This window comes from Alnus glutinosa, chromosome 1 (assembly GCF_958979055.1).
Source record: "Alnus glutinosa chromosome 1, dhAlnGlut1.1, whole genome shotgun sequence".
Lineage (NCBI taxonomy): Eukaryota > Viridiplantae > Streptophyta > Magnoliopsida > Fagales > Betulaceae > Alnus > Alnus glutinosa.
This window is the reverse complement of record NC_084886.1, coordinates 34,977,311-35,003,126: the sequence shown is the minus strand read 5'-3', so window position 1 is coordinate 35,003,126 and position 25,816 is coordinate 34,977,311. Positions and strand designations below refer to the sequence as shown.

At 35.1% G+C, this 25,816-nt stretch overlaps 1 protein-coding gene and 1 long non-coding RNA gene across 2 annotated transcripts; both read right to left on the bottom strand.

The window, feature by feature from the left end:
- Window positions 1–1,530: 1,530 nt before the first annotated feature.
- Window positions 1,531–5,448, bottom strand: LOC133863215 (uncharacterized). Its single transcript, XR_009899374.1, has 3 exons — window positions 5,087–5,448; window positions 3,074–3,147; window positions 1,531–1,841 (listed from the first exon to the last, which is right to left on the bottom strand). It is a non-coding gene; the product is annotated as an uncharacterized LOC133863215 (long non-coding RNA).
- A 7,561-nt stretch (window positions 5,449–13,009) lies between these two features.
- Window positions 13,010–20,787, bottom strand: LOC133879294 (protein GAMETE CELL DEFECTIVE 1, mitochondrial). Its single transcript, XM_062317826.1, has 5 exons — window positions 20,558–20,787; window positions 20,379–20,468; window positions 19,355–20,111; window positions 14,574–14,763; window positions 13,010–13,542 (listed from the first exon to the last, which is right to left on the bottom strand). Exons 2-5 carry the CDS (start codon window positions 20,413–20,415, stop codon window positions 13,324–13,326), a joined length of 1,203 nt encoding a protein of 400 aa, XP_062173810.1. The 5' UTR covers window positions 20,416–20,468; window positions 20,558–20,787; the 3' UTR covers window positions 13,010–13,323.
- Window positions 20,788–25,816: the final 5,029 nt, after the last annotated feature.

Sequence of the window (25,816 nt, the reverse complement as noted above, 5' to 3'; positions counted from 1 at the left end):
ACATGAACCTTGATAGCAAACTTGCTGCAATATCAGGTCTTGTTGCTGTGAGATATAGCATGTTTTGAACCAAACTTTTATAGAGAGTAGCATCCAACTTTTTTCCTCCATCTTCTTTCTTTAATTTTTCATTAACATCAAGGGGTGTAGCCGTTGTGTTGCAACCAATCATTCTGAATTTTTTCATAATATTTTCAACATACATTCTTTGTGAAATAAACACATCTTCTTCGTCTTGATACACTTCATAACAAGAAAATAGTGTAGCAGCCCATATCGCTCATCTCGTACTTGTTCATCATATCTCTTTTAAATTCTTCAATCATTTTGGCATTGCTTCCAGTTAAATATCAAATCATCGACATATAATGCAACAATAAAAATCAACAATATAAGGTTGGATCACTCTTGCTCCTTTTGAGACCACTTTCATTGAAGTAATTGTCAATGTGGTTATACCATGCTCTAGGAGCTTGTTTTAGCCCATACAAAGCTTTTTTTAGCTTGTGTACTTTTTCATCTCCTTGGAAAACAAATCCTTGAGGTTGCTAAACATACACATCTTCTTTCAACTGTCCATTTAAGAAGGCTAATTTGACATCAAGTTGGTACAATAACCAACCATTTTGAGCTGCTAAGGAAATTAAAGCTCTGATTGTATCCAAGCGAGCTACATGAGCAAAAGTTTCATGAAAATCAACACCAAGTTGTTGTGAGTACCCTTTTGTAACTAGCCTTGCTTTGTTTCTTTGAACTGACCCATCTACATTGTATTTTACCTTGTAGATCCACTTCACACTGATAATTTGTTTGTCTTGAGTTCTATCAACCAGCTTCCATGTTTTATTTTTCTCAATAACCTAAATTTCATCTTCCATAGATTTTCTCCAGCTCTCTTCTTTCACTGCTTCTTCAAAGTTTCCAGGTTCAACAACACAAAAGTTGCATCTCGCATAAATATCATCCATATTCCTCAATCTCATTGGACTTGAACTTAGAGATGTTGAACTTGAGCTAGGAGATGATGGTGAACTTGGTATAAAGTTGAACTTGATGATGGGTGAGTGCTATCATCATTGCTTTCATTTACTTGGGTTGGTTGTTTTTGTAAAACAGTCATGGGAACAAATTGATCTTAAACTTGACCTTGCTCCCAATTCCATTTTGGTTTCTCATCAAATAAGACATCTCAGTTGATGATTACTTTGTTGGTCTTCAAGTTGTACAACCTATAGCCCTTTGACATTGAGCTTTAGCCAACAAATATGCACTTCTCACTTGTCTTATCTAGCTTGTATATTTTCTCCTTTGCAATTTGAGCGTAGCAAATATAATCAAACACTTTGTGACGACCATTTTTTTTTTTTTTTTATACAAACACAAAACGAGTCATCGCAGTGGCACGACTACGTGTCGCTCAGCCAACATATGGCACATGCCCCATAACATGCACCTGATCATCAGAGTAACATCTATTTAACTATGCAACGAAAAACATAAACTTGAATAGCGAAAATTACAACTTATACATCTATCATAAATTAATTACAACTTATACATCTATAACAAATTAATTACAACAAAGAGTCATTTAACATCTATTTGTTTGAGTCTTCATAACACAATAATTACATACAATAATGGCTCTACAAAGAACAAGTGACACAAATGTCACAAGCCATACCAGACCTAAAAATAGTGGACAACCCGTGGTCTGACAATTACAACCATCGCGGCGAGCTTTAGTCATAATATCCCAAGTACACTGTTACCAAACCATCAACTATACCGAAGTACCTGCAGCCAAAGGAACATTTACACGGTTGTGGTGGTATCCACATCTGCATAGGTGAAAGAATGAGTTCACCGCCTCAGTATAAAACATACTAAGACCTCAGTGATATAAAACTAACTGAGTTTTCACAAAGAACCAACCTTTATTTTATTTTTAGTCACGCGAGCACTATATCAGCCACAATTTACCAATAGCTAATACAGCAAACACCGACTATCCAGAAAACATTTAAAACATACTATATAGCTGTGAACATATGTAGAAGTTCCAATCTACTGCTTAGAAGGTTCTACATATAGACCCCTCTATAATAATACTTTTCATTGGTGGCTCAAACATATGTGCACACGATCACTCCATCACAGATATCACGTCTACATATAAGTCTTAAGCAATAAAACATGACATCTTACTCTTCCATACTAGGATATCATCCTTCAACAAAATACTCGCAACATCATCTCTACTCGTATTTCAGCTTCGTACCTTGACCGTCAGTAGATCATGTGAGCACTAGAGTTGAACTCAATTATGCTAACACGTCTTTTCTGAAGAACAATAACAATCAACCTTCTTACTCATAGACATGCCATTACTCGCACCTGGGCAGTCATGAATCCATGTACATTCAAGTTCAATGTTTCTTAACACATGCAACTATCCGATAGGAATATACATAAGCGCTTTTCATTTAAGACACTTATGCATACCAACACGTTTAGTAAAAACTACTCATAGCGTAAAAACATCACTCATGAAACAATGATGTACATGATATGCATGAAACTGGGTATGCTGATACTCTTGATACAGATATGCTGATACTGCTGGGGTATGTATACTCTATACTACATGCTCTATGCTCTGTACCTGACCAATATATGTTTCACTACTGTATCATGCTTAAAATCATGCTGTTACTAAATCAAATTTCCTTAAAACTAAACAAATCCAACATTTCATCAAATACTTTGAAATCATTCAAAACATAGTTTCTTTATAAAACATAAACAGTTTCAACATGACATGTTCTCAAACAATTTGCATAATTTAAATCCCAACAGCAGAACATACCCAAACACTTTAAATCAATTCAACACATTTCACTCTTGCATCATTTCTTAAACATCATTTATGTAGTTTAAACATAATTGAAACTAATCAAATTATCTCAAAGCATATAATTCATCATATGGTCGATTTGAATTCATAAAACAATATACATTTTACAAATTCATAATACATAAAATATAATTTCTCAGTAAGTAGAATACTCACCTTTAGCTGCATTGGACTCACGACTCGAACTCTACATTGGAGAACCTACTGAAGTCTCCAATCCGAACACTATCCTGCAAACATTGGTATCGTTAAACCACACTATTGAATCCCATACTCTATGACACCCTAACTACCCGCAGGCTCACACATCGCATTATTCTCTTTTAAAGCTAGCTAAGTACCTAGACTATTATTAGGTTAATCCACGGTTCTATGTTCGTATTTTATTCATTATTAACAATAAGATGTATTTACTATCTTCATTGGTTTACATATCATTGTTGTATCACATTATCATTGTCAATCCATAAATGACTTGTTGTTTATCAACAAAGTTAACAATGTATATCGGACTCATATACATGTATATACATATTTATATATATATACAACACAAGTTAAGTTTAAGCCTAGCTCAATAGTATATTCAACTATTCCAAATGAATCCAAAACCTAATTAGGTATTCCCAAAATATTACTAATTTATTAATTATTCTTTAATACCATAAGGTTATTTTGGGATATGTCACAATCCTATGACACTTTCACCTAATAAACCATCTCATGTACTTTATTTATTAATTAAGTTTTATAGAACCCTAATGATTCAATTGGGGTTAATAACTAAACCAGGTTAACTAAAATTTCATAACCCTATTCATTTGATCACTTCACTATTTAGCTTACGCCTTTACTTTATATTACAACCTATTCTTTATTTCAACCGTATTTACCATCAACACCAAAGAGTCTAAATGCAATAACTTCAACTCTTCTCAACCAACCAATACTCAACCTACATTCAACAATCTCGCACCTTCATTTCAACACAAGTAGCCATAACATCGAGATTAACCAAATTTCATTTCATCAAGAATCCACCATTCCTCTATCCAAGCATCAACACTCAAAGAATGATTTAACTAGCATAAAACCACTCCAAGCAAAGCCCCATAGTGAAAATGCTAAATCTACCAATTCAAAACTACCAAAAATCATTTAACCACATAATTACTTGTTTAACTTCTCTTAGGCTCTCCCTTTAATTCATCTCAAAGCATTAGCTATAACCTACCAAGATTAACCTCCAACAATTCCAACAAACCAACCAAACCAATTTCCTTAATTAGAGTACCATCCGGTACTCAATTCCATACCAAACCCCGTCATACAACAAGCCTAACACATGCTCATCAATCAACCATAAGCAATACCACTTTCCAAATAACATAAATTCTTAGCATTAAAATATATATATATATATATATCCATCAATATCCTCAAACCCATAATCACACAAGATCACCATCAAACCCATAACAAATCAACACAATTAAGCCACTTAGCACTTCAAACCTACAAGTTCACAAGAAACCCCAAATCAGCCCAACCAAATTACTCCAAAACAACCCCTAAGATGCCACTCTTAAGCCCAACAAAACTACACTAATCAGCCCATCAAATCCATAAAACCAACTCCAAGGATACCCATTCGAAAATCTTCAACAAAGTCCCCTAAAAATTAATCTCCATATAACACCCTAGATTTCTCAACAACACCCAAACAAATTGTCATCCTCATTTAGCACAATCTTTAAATTATAAACATCAACAACTCATTCATCAAAATCATCAACCTAAAACCAAATTTGGATTTCACCAAACATCCATCAAACCAAATGGAAATTCCAAACAGAGTCCTAGATTCGGACTCAACACCCATACACTTTAAGAAATTCCATATTCAAATCAACAAATCTACAAAAATCAAAAAAATAAAACCGTTCTACATGCCCATAAATCAAACCCATAAATTCACCAGAAACCCTAGATTTTCATCTAAATAGTTCCCAACCAAGACCCATAAAATTATTTACCTTAATTCGTAGCTTTCCATACCCTAGAATTTCATCTAGTTCAAACCCTCCAAAAAAAAGCTACACGGCTTTGCACGGAAAATCCAAGGTATTTTTTAACCAAAATCAAGGCAAGGGAAAAGGAGAATCTCACCGAATCAAGGCTGGAATCCATTGCGCAGCCGCTACCGCCACTCCACGACGGTGGCCCAGCCACCAAGGCTCCGAAAATCGCACCACCCACGGCCAAAAACCTACTTCCACACTCACGGGTTCTCTCTCTCTCTCTCTCTCTCTCTCTCTCACGGTTTGGCCAGTGCAAGAGAAGATGGGGGAGAGAATGGAAGGGAAAAGGAAAATGAAAGAAAAATGGGAGGGGACGTGCATGAGAGGAAGGAAGAAAGAAAGGAAGAAAAGGGAAGAAAGAAAGAAGAATGGGAGGCTGTGGGGCTTGAAGGCAGAAAATCATTTCTCCAATGTGGCTGTGGATAAGACCAAACCTTGGACTTTTTCCAATTCTAGCCTCTATATTTTCTAAATTGTAATTTTGCCCCCATCTAATTCTTTTCATTTAACAACTAATATCTAACCCCATTTTATTCAATACCATTACAACTTAACCTTACAATTAGTTACTCACTACATTAGGACTCATTATTGACATTTTATTTTCTAATGACCCATTTGTAATATTTTATTATTCTAATTTCTATTATTTTATCCTAAATTCATTTTATCTTGATAACATACATATTATTACTCAAGATCTAATTATTAGCCTCATCTAATTAATAAATATAATTATTAATTTGCTAAGTCACCTATTTATTTTCTTGGTTTTTACACACTTTAAGATGTTTGATTGATAGCTTTTTTCTACCCCAAGCTTAAAATTATGTTTTACTCCTCAAGGTGTTTGTTGGACATCTATTCATCAAATAAACAGTTGTGCACACAACTTCAGCCCAAAAAGTTTTTGGTAAACCTTTCTCATGCAACATTGATTTGATCATTTCCATCACTGTTTGATTCTTCGATCCTTTCAGACACCCCATTTTGTTGTGGAGTATAAGAAATTGTCAATTATCTTTCCATGCCTTCATCTTCACAGAATTTATAAAATTAATTTGAAGTATATTCCTTCCCTCCATCACTTCTCAATACTTTAATAAGGCAACTACTTTGCCTTTGAACAAGACATTTAAACTTTCTCAGAATATTGAAAACTTCAAATTTTTGTCTCATAAAATAAACCCAAGTCATGCGACTATAATCATCAATAAAGATAATGAAATACCTATTTTGAGAATGAGAATGAGTTTGCATAGGTCCACAAACATCAGTATGAACCAACTCCAACCCTCACAAAATTAATCTTTTTACTAATAGTAGGAAGCCCTTGCACCATATTTTTATGATGTAGTAATTTAAGACTTTGAAAATTTAGATGACCAAGTCTTTTATACAACAACCATAATTTATCTAGTACACTAGCTTTTAGGGCCACATCTTTTGTATATTTGAAAGTGAGTGGAAAACTTTTATTTTAAGCCATTTTAACTTCAGCTAGAATCAATTTTTCTTTCCATTCATCATAAATTGTACATCTATGACCTTCAGAGTGAAGGGCATAATCATGCTCCAAGAGTTGTCCAACACTAAAGTAAGTTTTGATCTAGCTCCAAGACAAGTAAAACATCACAAATTCTCTTCAACTCTCTCTTGGTTTCAACTCCAATGCTATCTTTTCCTTTTATATCCACCACAACACCATTTCTCATCTTCACTTTGGAATGGAGTAAGGTGTCTATGTCAATAAATATTTCTTTCTCCGGTGTCATGTGATTGCTATAGTTGCTGTCTAAGAACCATGTATCATTCTTCTTTTTAGAAACATGTTGGCATCAATAGAACAAGTTTTTCTACCTTCTTTCTCCTCGGTGAAAGTTGCTTGTTGATTGTTCTTCAATAATATACAATCTTTTTGCAAGTGACCAAACTTTTTGCAATGAAAACATTGTAGCTTTCATTTGAACTAGTAATCTTTCTCAACATGACTATTATTCTTGCAAATATTACATCTTTGTGAAGAACCTTCATCACTTGATTTTCTTTCATAACTGCCTCTCCCTCTCCCTCTTCCTCTTGGACTTCTTCCTCTTCGTTTTGCTCTAAAGCTTCTACCTCCTCTAGATGAGTTCCCTTCACCTTGTTCAAGACCTAATTCTTTCTTTTCAAAAAATTTAGCATTAACAGTGAGCTTAGATTAAAATGCACTCTATTGATTTTTGGATGTGTCATTTTAACCTTTGCTTGTGAGATTTCAAAAAACCCAATAGCTTTTGGACACCTAATCTAGAGAGGTCTTTAGTTTCTTCAATAACAACCAACATATCATCAAATTTTTCATGCAAGCTTATTAATATTTTTTCAACAAGTTCTCATTTAATTTAATAACTCCAAAAATCTAGTGGAATAATTTTTCACACTTTCATTTTCTTTCATTCTCATATTTTCAAAATCTCTTCTAAGAGTTTGAAATTTGATGGCTCTCACTTTTTTATCTCCTTGAAATTCTTCTTGGAGAATATCACATGCTTCCTTAGCTCTCGTTGCTCCCATAATTCTTGGAAAAATAGTTTATGACACTCCCATTTGAATCATTCCAATAGCTCCTACATCTCTGTTTTTGCTCTCCTTCAACTCCTTTTGTTGAGCTTCTGTCAACTCAAATGTAGATTCATGTATTTCATATCCTGATTCTACCATGTCCCACAAATCTATGGAGACAAATAAGGTTTTCATCTTTATACACCAGAAATCATAATTCTCATAAGAAAAAATTGGTACCTAAACACTGCTCCAATTCACATTGCTTGTGTTGGCCATGTTTCTCCTTCAACGTTTCATCTGTTTTCTTTTTGACTTTCTGCCCGAAACTCTTATTTGAACCAAGCTTTGATACCAAACTCTGTTGGCTGGTTGTTCCAACAAGACACACTTCAAAGGCAATAAAGTACGTAAAGAAAACACAAGAGAATAAGGGAAGAAACTGTAGCATAAGTTTCTGTAGAAAAATGAGCAGAAAAAGTGAGCAAAAAACAAGGGAGGAAGAAGGAAAATTTTCTGTATTTAACTTCTTCTTCTTCTTCTTTTATTTTATTTTTTTTTTACTTTTATCTATCTCGGTTTTCTTCTCTTGTTTTTTTTTTTTTTTTTTTTTTTTTTTTTTCAGTATTATTTCAATACAAAACAAATATAGCTTTTGCAACACAAGCTTCTAGAACCCTACATGGACACACTACATTCACACATTTTCACCTACCACTTAACCGGCCAAGGTTTAAAAAAAAAAAAAAGAAAGTAAAATTTTGACTAGTTAAGCATATTATCCGGTAACATTAATGTATGTTGCCTTTTTTAAAGTTGTAATATGCAATTTGGTGGTTACTTTTCATATTCTTTTAATGTTTAGGATACTTGAATTATAATTTTTTTTTCTGTATGTTTCTAAATTTGTTGGAACATTGATAATGTTGTGCCTGTTTCTAATATTGTTGGAGTTGCATTAATGATGGGTTATGTAACTTTCGTGCAAGCTTGTTTTGACTTAGTTTGATGTCTCTCATGAATTATTGACTTTGAAATCTTATTGCTTAGGTTGATAAAAATATTGAAATAGAAAGGCCATGTATGTTACAGCCATAGTGAAAACTAATAAGTTTAATATAGATGTTGACCACGGTAACAATATTTATTTTGTGGACTGGTTTAGGCTTTTAGAATTATCCATCAATTTCTTAAGACACAAACATTGATAGGCTAAATGCTTGCAGTAATTTTACGTTATATACATGATGTATGCTTACTAATAAATTACAAGAGTGAATAAAATAGTATATAGTGTGTAACTTAGTATAGTTATATGCTAAGTGATTGTAATGAGAAATCTAAAACTATTATGGACAAAGGGATGACATGAAAATTGTTAAAATTTAATCAAACATCCAATTTTGTTATACATAAATAAAACTGGACAGCCTTGCTTCTTGGATTAGCTAATAGATATATATTCCCAAAACTTGATGCCTATTGTTGCTGTAAATTAAATTTTGCGTTGCTTGGATACTATGAATGTCAGAAATTGATGATTTGGTGTTGTAATTATTAAATATATGTAGATATATGATTGTATTGGTAGTTTGGGGGCAGATTTGAGTTGGTTATGAAGCTTATATAAATGGGGAGAAAACATAGCTTTTTAAGTTAATTCAATTAGGGTTTTTCAGCTTTTTAGAGAGTGGTGTTTGAATAGATTAATGAGGTGTTCGGACATCCTTATGGTTTTAGTCCTTATAAGTTTATAACAGCGTCATGTCTAGACATCAGTATATGTAGCAGCACACGATACTTTATGTTCCTCATCTTGTCCAAACATGTGCACATGCACCAGTGCACGTAACTCTCTGTTACTTATCATGTCCGGACATGTACGCACGAGTCAGCGTACATAAATTTTTGTTCCAACTTTTTAGACTTCTATTGACAACCTTGTTTTACCTAGTAACCATTGAAATCAAAAAATATTTGTGACATACAAAGTTGTAGCCCTTTGAGTTATCTTTCCAACGCTACCAAGCTTGTCTTCATCTAATGTCAGAATAAAACGAAATGGTCGTTTTGCTTCGATAAGGTCTTTTGTGGACATCATACACAAACTTGATTTTTCATGTTTTCGACTACAATTCGATCTTGACTCAACCTTTAACTTAATGATTACAACCAACCATGTTTTGATACTAAACCAACACTACAAACCCATGATTGATGGTAGACTTTTATCCAAATAAAAACTGACAAAAAGATGTTGTAATCATATTTTATTGTTGGAGTTTGATTCTTTATACTTAAATAAGAATGGTAAAATTAGAAAATAAAAATAAGAGTGGTACAAAATACGAGGACTAATCAAATTCAATATGGTGTTCTTTAGCATAAGACTATCTAGCACGTTGGCAAAGATTTATGTTAACAGGTTGACCCATTAATCATGACATACTTTTTAGGCGTCTAACAATCAAAAGATGAGAAATGCTACATACTATATGCTTATTGACTAATTCTTTTATTTTCCTTTTATTTCTCTAAACATGATGTGGCGTGGTTATTCCAACAAAAAAATATATTTTCATGCATCACATGCTATGAGGGACTACGTTACATTAGCTTTGGGGGATAAAAAGATGGTGTATAGTATTACTCACACCTATTTTACTTGGTTGATGTGGCCATAAGTTTTTGAATTTTATTTTTTTTAACGATGGCTGATCCAAAGGTTGATGGGTACTATCACAACAGTCCACTAAGATGGAGGTGGGATGAGAGTGTAATATGTAGCATTACTTTTAAAAGATTTAAAGCTTGTTTGAAATTGCGTTGGAAAATAGAGCTTTTAAAGCTAAAAAAAAAAAATTTATAAAAATCTTCATTTTTAAACTTTTTTTTCAAAAGTGTGCTTTGACTCTTTTTAGAACAAAAAAGTCAAAGAAGTAGTTTTGTAGTTTTTTTTATCAAACATGCCAACTTTTTATTTGACATAGCTTTTTTGGTACTAAAAATCTAAAAGTACTTAAACTACGCAGAAAATGAGGAAATGCTTATATGTACATCTTGTTATCGTTCTTTCATTGGGATATTTAAGGAGACGACTTTTAAACTTCCTAACACAATTCCGAACAGAATCTTAGAGCTGATCTACCTTTTTGTTTAAAATAATCTTCTTCTGTCTTTTATTTTTATTTATTTATTGCTTAAATTAAAAGTTATTAAGAAAAATATCAAGTGGTTATACATTACCATGGTTATAACTTAGAACCTACCCAATTATAACTTAAGCTACAAATAATTTTATTACGACGGTTTTCTTTTGACCATCTTCATAAATCGTGGTAATAATGTTTTTACGACAGTAATAAAAATCTTCCTTATTTATTGCCTACCACAACAATATTTGTGAATGTCATAATAATAATAGCTTTTGTTTTTTATTGTCTGTGTAGCATGAAAAAAGATAAATGCTACACATCTCAAATTTTTTTCTCCAAAATTTGTTTTCCAAATGATGTGTCACAATTTCATGTGATATGTTATTTTGGAAAATGTGTCATAATCTCATAGAATTATGATAAATTATTTGGGAAGAAATTTTGAAAAGTCTAGCATTTCTCGTGGAAATATTAGAGTGGTTTGTTTTGTAAAGTATTATTATATAACGACGAATATGAATTTCCTCCTGCTCAAATTTGAAAATAAGGAAGCTATTGCAGTTTATAACTCAGACAAGAAACAGTAAATAAAGACTAAAATGAAAAAGGATAAAAAAAAAAAAAATTAAAAAAAGAGTGAATTATTTGTAAAGTCTGAATTCCTTACTGATTGAAAGAGAGAAATGAGAAACATAGACAAAAAGATTGCTTGTTTGATAAGATCTGATAAACCTTAACCCATGCATTTTAGTATATATCTATTTTGTTCTAACACCTGTCACACCCTAAAACCACATATGCAAATATGAAAAGGCAAGTCCTTGGGTTACAAAGAGTCATTCACTCACCCAAAAAAAAAAAAAAAAAAAAAAAAAAACCATGGTTAAAATATTGATATTAGAGCCCCAAAGGAAAAAGAAAGGTTTTGAATTGTAAAAATGTAACATGAAAACAAAAGTTGTTATAGACATATAGCCAACATGTCTTGATCAATATTTTTCTAACAAATACTTAGCTTTCATTACATATTTATAAAAATAATTTTTTGGTAAACTCACTCTATATTGTCCATAGTTAGAAGCACTCGCAAAGCCAAGGGAGGGGGAGGCAATTGCCCGCCCCGGCTCCAAAAAGAAATTGTTTTATATAAATAAAAATTAAAAATATTTGTTTTCTATAAATAATAATGTCTCTTCTAGTTAGATTAATTATTTTTCCTTTATTTAGTTGCCTCCTTTCCAAAACAAATATTTAAAAATTATTACTTAATGTAAATCAAAGTGGCCCCTGTTCCTCTTGAGGTTCAATTTTAAAGGGCCTGCACCTGGATTGAAAATAAGAAGGGGTCAATCTTTGGACCTGCGACTATGAGCCGCCTAAAATAAAGGCCCACCAAGATAACCTATCGATAACGTGAATTGTTAAAAGATATTGTTAAAAGATAACCTATCGATAACCAATTGAGTAGCATGCGGTCATGCACACCATATTACACCGGAATTGGGAAATTGGTCATGTACCCCAAAGTATATCAGGTTATTGGTCATAAACCCCAAATTATATTGGACAATTGACCATGTACCCTATGATTGAATCACATTGGGCAATTGGGCAAATGGACCATGCACCTTAGGACAGTTTAGACTACATTGAGCAATTGGTAGGTATACGATCATGTACCCCTAGTTGAGAGTAAATGGCAAACAACCAGAACAGGGCTATGAGCCCCATGATGAACCACTGGGTTCGTAGTCGCCGACAAATGATTAAAAGGACCCTCGATTTCTCATAAACATCGGCGAAAGGATGTCAAGGCCAGAATCTGCAACCTGCAAAACAAAACTTCTATTGTAGTCATTATTTCAAAGCTTTAAACATGGTGGTTGGACGAGAGGAGTTTTACCTAGAGCACTACAAACATGAGATCAAATTCATTTACAATACACAGGATCAGATAAGGGAGCTTTAGGGGGAAAAGCTAAAAAAGAAACCAAGAAAATATTTATTTATTTATTAAAAGAACAAGTTATTTCATTAATCTATCTTCAATGCTTTCTTAGAAAAAAAGTAAAAAATAAAAAACCTAACAAGAAGAATAGAGAAGTGTATGAAAATTGTTTGATAATGGTTTTGATGAGTGTTTTGATGTTATATGAAAGTAAGAATTGTTTTTTTAGTGGGATCTACGTTTGAAAAGTGATATGTATGTAGAGTTTATTGGTTAATGGCTTTGAGATTTTATGTTTCCAATGGCTCTGCTTGGTTAGTCCGAGTTTGAAGAAGACTAAGAGAAACCAGGGGCATAAAAGCACTTATGAAAGCTCTTAATTGCTTAAAGCTGCATCAACATTCGCATGAATTTAAGTTTTCCTCCAGCCTAGACTAGATAAGAGGCAAGAAATAAGTGTTGCTCATATAGCAACTTTGTACAGAAACGAAGTTGAACCCCTAACAAGTTTTACCACAAAAGTAACATAATCATACTCCCAAGCAAAAAAACGAAAGATTGCACCGAAGGGAGGGGAAACATGAAAATTGTGGTCAACACCACCTCAGAATCCCAATTATCAGATACACAAGCTACAAAAATCCTTGATCATAAGATTTGAGAACAGAGACATGGTCATCAGGGGAGTATCTTGCGTCGGCGGCGGGGGGTCTCTCGCTTCACGTACATTTTCTCCATTTCATTCAGAGGTCGGCTAGAACCATCAGGCAAGCTGACAAACTTCCATCCACCACCACCTCCACGCTTCCCTCGCGGACCCATTTTCTCAACCGTGAAATTCCACCCCTCTTGTGGGCGGCGCCGGCTATACTTGTGGCATTTCACCTCTCCTGCCATCTGTATGCAAGTGAAATCATATCAGTTGGGATCTGCAGACAAAAATTGAGAACCAAAAGCCATGGGGGACCTGCAAAGGGACTAAACAAAGGCACACTATTTGTGGTCCATTCATTAGTTTCCGCATGTAAAACAACAATGTGGCCCTTCAATGAAAAAATATTGGTGGATTCCCTAGTTACTCAATGTGATTCTCTCCCTCCAAACCGTGGCCCTGTGCTTGGGACTCAGTGGACAAGCTAGAAAGGCTTATCATTTGGTGAGTAGATGAGACCTACCATCCAAGAGGTCCCAAACTCATCCCTACCTGTAGTCATCTTCTTTGACCTCTCATCTTCAACCTTTACATCTCATTAATTCGATTACTTTTATCTGTGCAATAAACTTCATTTCCTACTATCAGAAATAAGTTATTCAATTTTGATAGTGACTTCTAAATTTCTAATAGCAGGCAGAAGAAAGTGAATGAGTTCGTCTAAAGGCAACCGATTAATCAATGGGTACACACTCTAAGGCACTATTGTTACAATGCACAAGGCCACAGGTCACTCAACTTTAGTCACCTAATTTGCTGAGAGATCGGTCTAAGATCACCAGCTAACCCTCAGCTTCTGTGCCACCACCATCTACAGTCTAAAATACTGAAAATACTGAAATAGGAGCCACGATGACATAACCCCTATATCTATATCCTTCATCTCAACCATCAAATACAAAACCAACTTCCTCTAATTAAGACTCCAAATAGGTTCTGCTTCTTCACCTATCTGTATGTGTGTGTGTGGAGGGAGGGAGAATTGAGGGGGCATGACTCAAAAAATGAATAAGCTCTTTTGTCCTTGAAGGGCAATCATTTAACAAATTGGATCCAAGAATAGAAAGCAGCAAGCTAATAGCAACAAAAAATAATAATAAACAATGTTCAACAATAAAACAACAAACCTAATATAATAAAACAGGCTCTTGATGGTATACATTTATTTTTCGCATTTTATTTCCCAGGGAAAAGACAGGTAGCACACAGCACTTACTTTCTTTTTGTTGAAGTTCATCCTCTGGACGAATTCTTGATAAAGCATTTCATCTTCTTTCTGGGAGATCTCATAATGGACTTCATCCAGATCTCTGGTGGTACCATCCCAACCCTCTGGCATAACTTTGAAGTCAGGTTTGTAAGCAAGGGAAGCCACATGGAATTCCCTATCATGGGAATTAAAAAATCTGCAAGATGAAAGGAGATGAGTATTATATGAAATTAAGTTTCTTCTATAAGAGAATAAACCAGCTTTTCACTCCTAAGCCGAGGCTTATTAGTGGTGATGATGAACAATTGACCATCTCAAAACAGTCATTCATGTATACATTCATAAAGCAAAATCCTTAAAAGTGTGTGTGTGATGTATATGCATGCCCGAGTACTTATGATAAAGGCATGTATACATGTGTGCATGCTATAGACTCCTAGCAACACTATGAACCTTGAAGTAACTTTAACATGTCACCTTAGTCCTTCCATGCCACTCTCACTCTAAACTTGGTTACTACAATTTCAAAATCTGGATTACCAACCAGGAGTAGAATTAGTTTCCTGCACTACCACCACCAAAGCAGACAACAAATTTTCACATTCAAAACCTGATGCCATCACAACCACGAGCACTACTCTATCATTTTCAATCACTAATAACTCCTACCACCACATCTATCATAACCCAACTGCCAATTCAAAATGACCCCCCACCACAGGAACCACCCAATTATTATCACCATTCTGATATGCACCAGATGTTTCCCATTTTAATAGTAAATTCAATTCTAGGGCAAAAAAAAAAAAAGAAATTTTTTTTAACTCATGAAAGATCTACACTTTCATGGACATGAAAACGAGAGAAAGGGCATTACATCACTAATTACCTTAATTTTTTACTGAACATGTGATGCATGTCCCTCTAACTGCCAATGCTTGACACATTCGATCTCAATGTGGACAAGCAGGCAATTCATATTACCAAGTTTGATACCTTGAAGTTTCCACGACAATAGAACAACAAAAGTTGATAGGCAAAATATCAGGAAATCCTTTTTTAAAGATATTATTCCATTTAAAATTAGATTCACAGTGATTTGCATCTACTACTATGTTACGTATCTCTAGGTCATTCTATATGTCATATGATGTCCATACATATCTACCTCTTTGTATGATGCAGGATACTTATTAGAACCAAAACCTAGTACCTTGATTCATGGATTTATATCTACAGTAAGGAGTAGAAGAAATTTGAAAATAGTCAGATTCCATCGGTAAAATATCTTGTTCTGTGCTCCTTTCTTAACTTTCCCTCCCTTTTATTCTTCCTTTACAGATTCTTTATGCACAACAACCTAGAGTCTATTAAATTGCATTCAATATCTGAATATCCAATATTCCAAAAATAAGCAACTCATAAAGTGGCACATTAGAAAATCACTTTCCACTGTAAAGGAAGCTGCCCCTAGTCTGCTTATCATGTGGAGGAACATGCCCTGCCTGCTAAGCCCTTGATCCCCAAAAACCCTCCTCTAAGTGAGGTATAATAACTTTTTTGATAAGTAATGTATATTTAATCAAAGCGTAGAGGGGCACAATCCAAGTACACAACGAGTATACAAAAGAACCCCTAAAATATAGAAAAAGCACATATCTCCAAAAACTAAGAAAAATTAGAGATATGCACACTATTCCAAGCCACTTTCCATGTATATATGGATTGTAGCATCATCTTCTTTATCTCTAGCAAACCACTCTCACGATCTCCAAAACTCATTGCGTTCCGCTCTCGCTAAAGACACCCCATTAAACACAAAGGAGCCAAACTTCAGATTTGCAAAGCATGACGAATTCCAAATTGTCGCCTCCAACTTCCTAACAAATCACTCACCCTTCGAGGCACAACCCAATCAACACCAAACAGCTGAGGAATTGCATTCCACAATTCAATTGCAAATTCAGAATGAAGGAATAAATGATCAACAGACTCCCCACACTTCTTACACATACAACACCACTCCATTACAATAATATTCATCTTTCATAAATTATCCAAAGTTAAGATTTTCCCTAAAACCACAGTCCAAACAAAGAACGCTACTTTCGGGGGAGCCTTAACTTTCCAAATACTTTTCCAATGGAGGTTGGACCTTACATTATTTGATAATACGACTTAACGTTCTAATGTTTTCCTTTTAGACGGAATCCAGCAAATTGTATCCTTGCCTCCATGCCCTAATCTTTGAGAATACAAATTCTCAAAGAACCCCGAAACCACTTCCACCTCCCAATCATGCACCAGTCTAGTAAATATAATATTTTAATGAATGTTTCCATTTTGAAGTTGCATATTATCCGCCAGCCATGCATCCTTGCCACAAGCAATAGTGAATAATTCCGAAAATGAGACCTTCAAACAGCACATGAGATCCATCTCCTACCTCATATCTCACATAGTTAGCAAAACCATCCCCCACACGCCCATGGCATAGGGCCCCCCAACCTCCTTAGAACACCAATCACCCCTCATACTATCATATTTGTTACTCACCACCTTTCTCCACAAAGCCTCTCTCCATTGCATACCTCCACAACCACTTCCCCAAAAGGGCTCGGTTAAAATTAATCATATTTTTTACCCCCTAGACCTCCTAATGTTAGCGGAGTACATGTAGGCGACCATTTCACCAAATGGAACTTAAACTCATTACCCCCACCCCCCCCCCCCCCCCCCCCACCCCACCCCCACAGAAAGTCTCTCTGTAGTTTTCCAATCGATTAGCCACTCCTACCGAAATAGGAAAAATGGACAAGTAATACGTTGGCAAATTCGAAATAGTACTTTTTATCAAAATTAACCTACCTCCCTTTAATAAATAAAGTCTCTTCCATCCCGCCAACCTATGCTTCATCTTCTCAATAATGCAACTCCAAATGGTGGATGCCTTATAATGAGCACCCAAGGGAAGACCCAAATACTTTTTTTTTTTTTTTTTTTTATAAGTAAGAGAAATATATTAAAAGTACACGGGAAATATACAAGAAAGACATCTAAGAAAAAGAAGAAAACGAAATAAAGAAATCATTAAAACTAATTACTAAAGGGAAGATCCAAATACTTCATTGGCAATGACGACACCCCACACCGAAGAATGCTAGCCAAAAACTCTACATCCCCCACATTGCCTACAAGAACAATCTATGACCTAGACAAGTTTATCTTTAACCCCGACACTGCTTCAAAACATAAAAACAAACATCTCAAATTTCATAAGTGTTCCAAATTAGCCTCACAAAAAATTAACTTATCATCGGCAAACAGCAAATGTGAGACCACCATCACCTCATGATTTCTCAACCCACCAAAAACCCAGAGAGAACCCATCTATCCACCGTAGCAAACAACATCCTACTTAAAGCCTCTATAATAATCACAAACAAAACTTATCAAAAAAATAATCACAAACAAAAGTGGCGACAATGGACCCCCCTGTCTTAAACCACGTGAACTAACAAAAAAAACTCGATTGCGCCCCATTAATGAGAATGGAAAACCGAACCGCAAAAAAGCAATGAGCTATCCAACCTCGCCATCTCTCCCCAAAACCGCATCTCTTCAATAAATATAAAAGAAACTCCCATTGGCGTGGTCACAAGCCTTCTCCGAATCCAATTTACATAAGATACCCGGTTCCCCAGAGCTAAGCCGACTATCCAAGCATTCATTCGCCACCACGAACAGAATTCAGTATTTGTCTACCCCTGCTAAACGCATTTTGAGAACTTGAGACGATCTTTTCCAACACCGACTTCAACCTATTTGCCATAAATTTAAAAATAAAAAAAAATAAAAAAAAAATAATTGTACACCCCACTCACTAAACTGTAGGACTGAAAATCTCTTATCAACATCTTAATTTATTCAGCAACTACTCAGCCGGAGTTAAAAAAAAAATCCAGAATTATGGATGGCAAGAACGCTTGTGCTTTTGCATAAATAAGATTAAAATACATTACAAGAATAAGCAGAGAAATTGAAGAGGAGGGTGGAGAAGAAAGTTTATATAGTATAGGAATCAGCGACAATGACACATAAATGTTTACCCATACCAAGAAAACACTTATATCTACCAAATGGAAGCAAATAGAAATTTTTCAGGCTTGTAGTGGCTTTCTCTTATAGGGGCTTGCTTATTCAAGCAAAGCTTACCTACTTTTCATAGTGGAGAAGTATATATCTAGAACAGAATCAACTATAGCTTAATGGCCAACTAGGAGAGCTTAAGCTGAATCAAGGCCAGCTAATCTGGACTTTAGAGGGCTCAACTGGGGTGTCACTATTGGAGGATAAGCAGGCTGGATTAGCAGTGGGCTGACTAAACATGGGCTGCTTGAAGACAACTAATTCCACTCAACATGGACAGACATCCTAAAATAAATAAATACATGCACAAAAATGATGTGTCGTGCATGGCTGTAGAAGAATGATATCCGGACCATCAATAGTACAACATTTTCTGAGTAAAAATCACAACTTGAAATAAGCACACAGTAGTTGGCTTATACAAGAAGATACTTTTTGATACATATCTCACTGATATTGACAACTAAACTTGTAGCCAAGTTGCTTACAAACAAGCACATAATCAGTGTAAATCACAGAATAACCACATGTAGTATCAGTACCTACCATTTCTCATAGCATTCAAATAATCATAATATGAAGAAAAAAAAAATACCACATAAATTTAAACTAAGCAATGCTCAGAAGTAATAACTTACTCAGGACAAGTATCAAGCAAGAGCTCAACAGAATCATCCAAAGGATGCCCAAGCTTTTTCTCCTCTTCCTCCTCAAGCTCCTTCAACCAAAGAATGGCATGCACTCTCTGCCTCATAATCCTGTAATCCTTGGCTAGCCTCTCGACTGTGTAAACCTCAGGGTCTTGCTTGTGCAAGCGATACATCTCGGCCTTCTCTGAGTCCTTGAGATAAGACCCTCTCGCACCAGGCTCTCTTACTTGCTTCAAGAGCACACTCATCTCCCGCATCCTATCGCCCCATCCATCCACAAATGCCTTACTTTTGCGATTCTCTGCCTCCAATTCTCTCACCTTATCATCAATTTCTTGCAATCCAGAGATAACTGAAGAATGTGATGCATCTCCTCCAGCAGGCAGGGGCGGGGGCGGGGACGGGGGCGGGACCTCACCATCAAAATGCTCCTTGGTCAATCCAGTCGACCAAGAAGACACAGAATCCCACCCCAAATCACCCGCTGTTGTATCACCAAATGATCCTGCCAGAGTCTTGTCCCACTCATCTTTACCATCATTTTCACCAGATTTTGCTGAAAATTCTCTCGGATTGATAGTGTCACTCAACTTGGTTTTGGTTCTGTCTGCCAAAACTCTGGCCGTAGTCGTGGTTGAGCCTAGTGAAGTGGAGGAGAAACGGGATATAATACGGTGCAGATTTTGCATTGTTGCAGCAATTCCCCCAGAAGTGGAATCGTTGTCAACCGCAACCACAGAAAACACTGAAACCATCAAAAAACTATACTTAGCAAAATATAGAGGCTGCAATACAACCAGACCAACAGATACACTCGCACGAACATTAACGGCCATGCACAAAACTAAGATGAAAAAATAAAACAAGAAAAAAGTAAATAAGGGTGCTTTGATATCTATCTATATGGTAGCTAAGAAACCTAACTCGACGAAAATGAAATTCTTAAAAGAAATCATCAAACACAACCCAAGCATAAGCAAAATCAAAAAATCCCAAACTTGAATCCATTTACATGGGGTTTGAACTTTGAACCGAAATGAAATCCCCATCAATATCCAAAATTGTGGGTCTCGGCCAAGACTTCCCCCTCCCCAAGTCGGGCCTGTCAAATGGGCATTATCAACTTCCATTCTATTACCCATCCCATCATTTATACACATGAATCAAGTTTTTAGATAGAGGAAACCCAACCTTAAATTTTTCTCTGGGTGCCGAGCCCTGCAGGGATAGCTCCGGTGAGCTCGCCGGTATTTGGCCACCGGGAGTGAGTTGGAACGGCCGGTGGTGGTTGAGGGAGTGTGGTGTGTGAACGAAGGGTATGGTGAGGCTGTGGGTGTGTTGTGCGTGTAGGCGTCGAGCGGAGAGTCGAGAGAAGCGGAGGAAGAGGACGATGAACTGGATTTTTTATTCTGCAATGCTGCTAAAACAATGCTAATGGTAGTCTCAATTAATTATTTTTATTTTTATTTTTGAGAAAAATGTAAAATCAATATTCGTGATTTACGAGATTTATAATTATTCCAAAAAAAAAAAGATTTATAATTAGCTACATGGTATCAAAATGAACTCGAGGAGCACTGACATATGCCAAAAAAATTTACTCATAATCAAATTTTTGTTAAAATCCTTGATAGATTTCGTTATAATCAAATTTTGTTAAAACGCTTGATAGATTCCGTTAGTGTATCACACGGTGCTAATGAAATATTGACATGTCTAACTCTTAATACAAATATCTAAATATTTAAAAATTAGAATTAAATTGTTTTTTAATTAAAAAAGAAAGAGAAATGGGTGGTCGTGCGCCACTCCCATCTCAGGGATGGCGGTTGAGCTACCCCATTTCTTTTTCTTTTTCTTTTTTAATTAAAACTAATTTTATATTTTATTTCTTTAGTTTTTTAATTCAATATATTTATATATTTTGGGGTCTATAGCTTAGTTAATAGAGCTTATTAAGAGTAACACATATCAACATTTTATTAACACGGACATGACATACTAACGGAATCCGTCAAGCGTTTTAACAAAATTATACTATAGGTAGTAAATTGTTTTTTTTTTTAAGCATACTCGAGGGACCTCTGAGTTCATTTTTATACCACAAAGAGCTAATTGTAAATCAAGTAAAACAATAGGGGCTGATTTTGAATTATTTTTTTTTCCATTTTTTAACAAGATTGATCCAAGTGTTTTTTTTTTTGGGTAAAAGAGAGAACTTCATTAATAAGTGCCTTGCTCAATAGAAACAATCTGTGAAATTTGTTGTGGACAAGCCCCCGGCCATTCAAAATCCAATTTGTGAACTAAGGCAAACTTTGCCAAAACATGAGCAGCCTGGTTGGCCACCCTCCGAACATGTCTTACCTCAACATCAAGAAAACTTTGAAACAAAGACCGTGTGTCCTCCACAATATGCCCATAGGAGCTACAAGACGAGTTCTCATTGTTCAAAAACAGCCACCACGACAAAGGAGTCCCCATCAAACACCACTTTGGGCAATCCCAAAGCACTACACAAAGACACAGCATGCCAAGCCCCCATTGCCTCCGCCACCGTGGGATCAATAATTGTTTACCAAAATATATCAATAATAAATAACTACTCGTAATAAAACGAATCCTTGTAAGATATGACTATATTGAGAGTGTCGAACCTCAAGGACCGTGTAGGAATTGCTATCAAATTTTTCAAGATTAAATATAACTTAATTTAAAAGATGTTTGATTTAGTTTTTGTTTTCTAAAAATAAATACATAAAAGTAAAAGACATAAAAATAAAGAGAGTTGTGATGAGAAAAAGAATTGGGGATTGATTTCACCACTCACCTCGTAACAATGGTCAATCATAAATTAACAAGGAAAACTTATACTATGCATGATATAGGGCTGGTTTCACTCAAGTAGTCAAGAAATTACATATAAAGAATAAATATAATATATCTTCGATTGGCACGGACCATCCACCTAACCACTAAGATGCGGTATGACTCGTCTTCCCTAAGTATGGATTAACTACGTCTTTAATAGGATACACACAATCAATGGAATAGTATAACTCATCTTCGGTTGGTACGAACTGTCTACATAAATTAAACTAAACTAGGGTCTAGTACAATCCGTCTTCTCTAGGCATAACCTATCAAACCCTCTTAATCATATATCAATTAAAACCGTTGTATAACAATGATTCATATAATCACAGAAAATATGAATGATTGAGTTCAATCAATATAAAAGACTTTCTAAGACTAGATAAAAAATTCATAATGATTGAATATAAACATTAAGATCAATTCTCACAGTTATACAACCATCATGCATAAAGAAAAATCCCAAATTAAAATACAATTAAATCATTGTTACTTGAAAAAGGGCTACATTAATACCCTAGTACGAATTTAGCCTCTCATCATGGTGCTAGGATGGCCTCCTACCATGTTCTTCTCCTCTTCAACTTGTCAAGCCTCCAAGAAGAATTTTCTATCTAAAGCTAAGTACAAGCACACATTCTCTTGAAGCTTAGGCTATTTATAGAGACTAGAAGAGGCCTGAAATCCCTATAAATCAACGAAAAATCGGAACTTAGTTTCTTAATCCAAGTAAGAGATTGAAAATTCAATCCAAGTAGGAAAATGATTCCAAATTCGTCCAGAATTGTAGTCTTTTTATTGCAGGAAAATTTTGGCATATTAAACGTCCGAATTAGGGAAAAGTTATTTCTGACATATTTATTTCATTTTTTATTAACTTTACAACTCCACCAATTTCATTGCAATCCGAGATCTGATCATAAAGTTATGATCCAAACAGTGAGACATGTGCAGAATCCAAATTTGAATCTAATCCGATTTTGACTCTTATTGGAGAAATTCTAATTTAATCCTTCACTTGATTTAATTAAACTTAACCACATCATATAAGTCTTCTATTATGATTGGTTAAGCTTACTAATATCTTCTAGGTCTTCTCAAAGTGTGCTTTAAGCCCAAAATCAATAGAATTAATTGTATCTTTATTTAAAACCTGAAAACAATTAAACAACACAAAATCAAACAAATAACAATGCTAATGAATTAACATATATAAGTTAAGGAGCTTGAATGTGTAACATTCAACACTTATCACATCCCCAAACTTACATATTGCCAGTCCCTTAGCAATACAAAACAAGAAATAAAACTGAAAAACAACAAGATAAATCATTCTTTCGTGGGATGTATGATTGCATTTAGCAGATGCAACAAGCCTTTTAAACCCCTAGGACTCTCTAGTGGGCGAATGAAGTCTCATGAGTGTTTGCCAGTAATGATACCCACAAAAATTGTTCCTACTATGTTATCCCCAAGAGTGTAGCATCATAAAAATAATGGTTCTCATTCTTTGGCAAGCTTAACAAAATAAATTCCATCTTCAGAATTTCAAGGAATTAAAAATAAAGCTACTAATATGGCATTATGAGATATCACAAGATTCAACTAGTGTACAGTGAACTTAACACATAGTTATGAGGTTTCAAAAAGTAATTCCAATCATGAATAGTTCAATACTCAAAATTTGTTGGACTCGCCATTAGATAAAACAACCAAGACTTTTTTTTATTTTATTATTATTATTATTATATGCAAACTGTGCAATGCTTAGTTCCCTTAAGCTTTTTCTAATTGACCCATGTAACGAGTGTTAAGTCAATGACTCCCAAATCATATATTTTTAGGGCACTAGGTGTAAAATACCTTAAAGACTTACTAACTCGAGTCAAAAAGGCTACGAAGCTAAACTTAGACATTTTATTAATCAAAACAAAATTTCACATTTTGACGCGAATACTCAATGCTTAATGAGGCAAGAGATCCGGTTACTCAGTGAAAAGCTCAAAGTGATCAATGTTATTCTCTTTCTTTTTTTTCTTTTTTTTTAATGCCAAGGTTATTCCTCCAACAAGTTACCTAGCTGCATCCAAGATATTGATGACAAACATAATTGATTTCAAATTTCATACCCCACAGACTACGTGCTAGTGTGCTTGTGAGAATCAAATTGAAACAAGTAATATCTCATGCTGCCAAAGAAAATAACAAAACTTCTTAATTCCCTAGTCAAGTGATCATGTGTTCATCATGTTAAGCTTACCAATGAAATGCGAATCAGAATTCAAAATCAACAGAATACTCAAGAATAACATAGCAAAATATTGGACAATGTTTCATTCTTCCATACCCTTAAACTTGAATCACACATTGTCCCCAATGTGTGTATAGAACTGAATATAACAGTAAAATGATAGGAATACCTGAATGAGTAGATGTGGGGCATATCATACTCCCAAACTTGATTGCAAAAACACATGTCCTGAAAAAGAGAGTGATACTCCAACCAAATACCAGTAAAGTGCAACACATTGTTGTAAAAATATAAACTAAGAATGAAACAATAATGGAGAAGATAAACCTGGAAGGAGATCATGTACCCTAGCCTGATGGAGGACTCAAGCGTACAAGGCTTGTGCTCGAACCTATGAAGGTGACTCATTTAGTCAAAATATGGGGAATCCGCCAAGCCAACAGAATCCATATCCTTGATGCGCTCAATGCTCTTTGACCCTTTAGTTCAAATTTGAAGCACCAATCTTTTCTTCTCTTGGACAAAAGAGAATAAATTTTACCTACAGAAAGGTAATTCTGATTGTCCGCATATCGAGGTAGATTCCTTTGAATATTCTCAAACAATTTCTCATCCGAAAGGGAATCATGAACTGGAGTAAAATGAGGAGAATACTCAAGGAAGTTTTCTACCTTGATGGTATCTTTTTGCTATTCTAACAACCTTAACAAACTACTCTCCTGACCTCTTAGTAAGTCATAAGCAATAGGGACTTGGGGTTTATATGGCGTCTTGAGAATAAGAGTGGATGATGAAGGAGCCTCAGTGCTCACTTCCTCGCCTTTTGCCCGATGTAGAGCTTGTGGGGCCTCAATTTGCTCCTCCTTCCTCTCTTCCACGTGAGTTTCGACCACTTCTCCATTCTTCATTATGGTGATGGCTTGCTCATGATAAGAAGTACTGTCATCCACCATGTAGTCTCCATCAAGATTGGCCACCGACTGTCTTTGAAGCTCTTCTTCTTCTCTATTGAGGTGGTTCATGATTTGTTCAAAGTGAGCATCCATCTTGGCTTTTATCTCGGCGAAGAATTGAAGGGTATATTGTTCCTCTTGGTATTATTGTTGTGGAGGCCAATAGATGGGAGATGGCTCCTCTTCGGGAGCTTCTATCTTGGCAATGGATTTTTAGTGAGAGTTTATGCTCTGATTATGAGAGTCAATTATTTGATCCATCTTGTTCATAAATTTCAACAGCTGATCTTAAAGGTCAGAATTCATTGGAGCAGGTGGTTCGGCTTGGTATTGTTGTTGTGGAGGCCAGTATGTGGAAGAAGGCTGCTAGTT

What these genes read in the sequence shown, in the direction of transcription:
- LOC133879294 (XM_062317826.1), bottom strand. Translation starts at nt 20,415, where the DNA reads ATGGGGATTTCATTTCGGTTCAAAGTTCAAACCCCAT. An exon ending in TTGCTTGATACTTGTCCTGA is followed by an intron (nt 14,764 to 19,354) that starts GTAAGTTATTAC and finishes TTCATCTTGCAG; the next exon opens with ATTTTTTAATTCCCATGATA. An exon ending in TGAACTTCAACAAAAAGAAA is followed by an intron (nt 13,543 to 14,573) that starts GTAAGTGCTGTG and finishes ACTTGCATACAG; the next exon opens with ATGGCAGGAGAGGTGAAATG.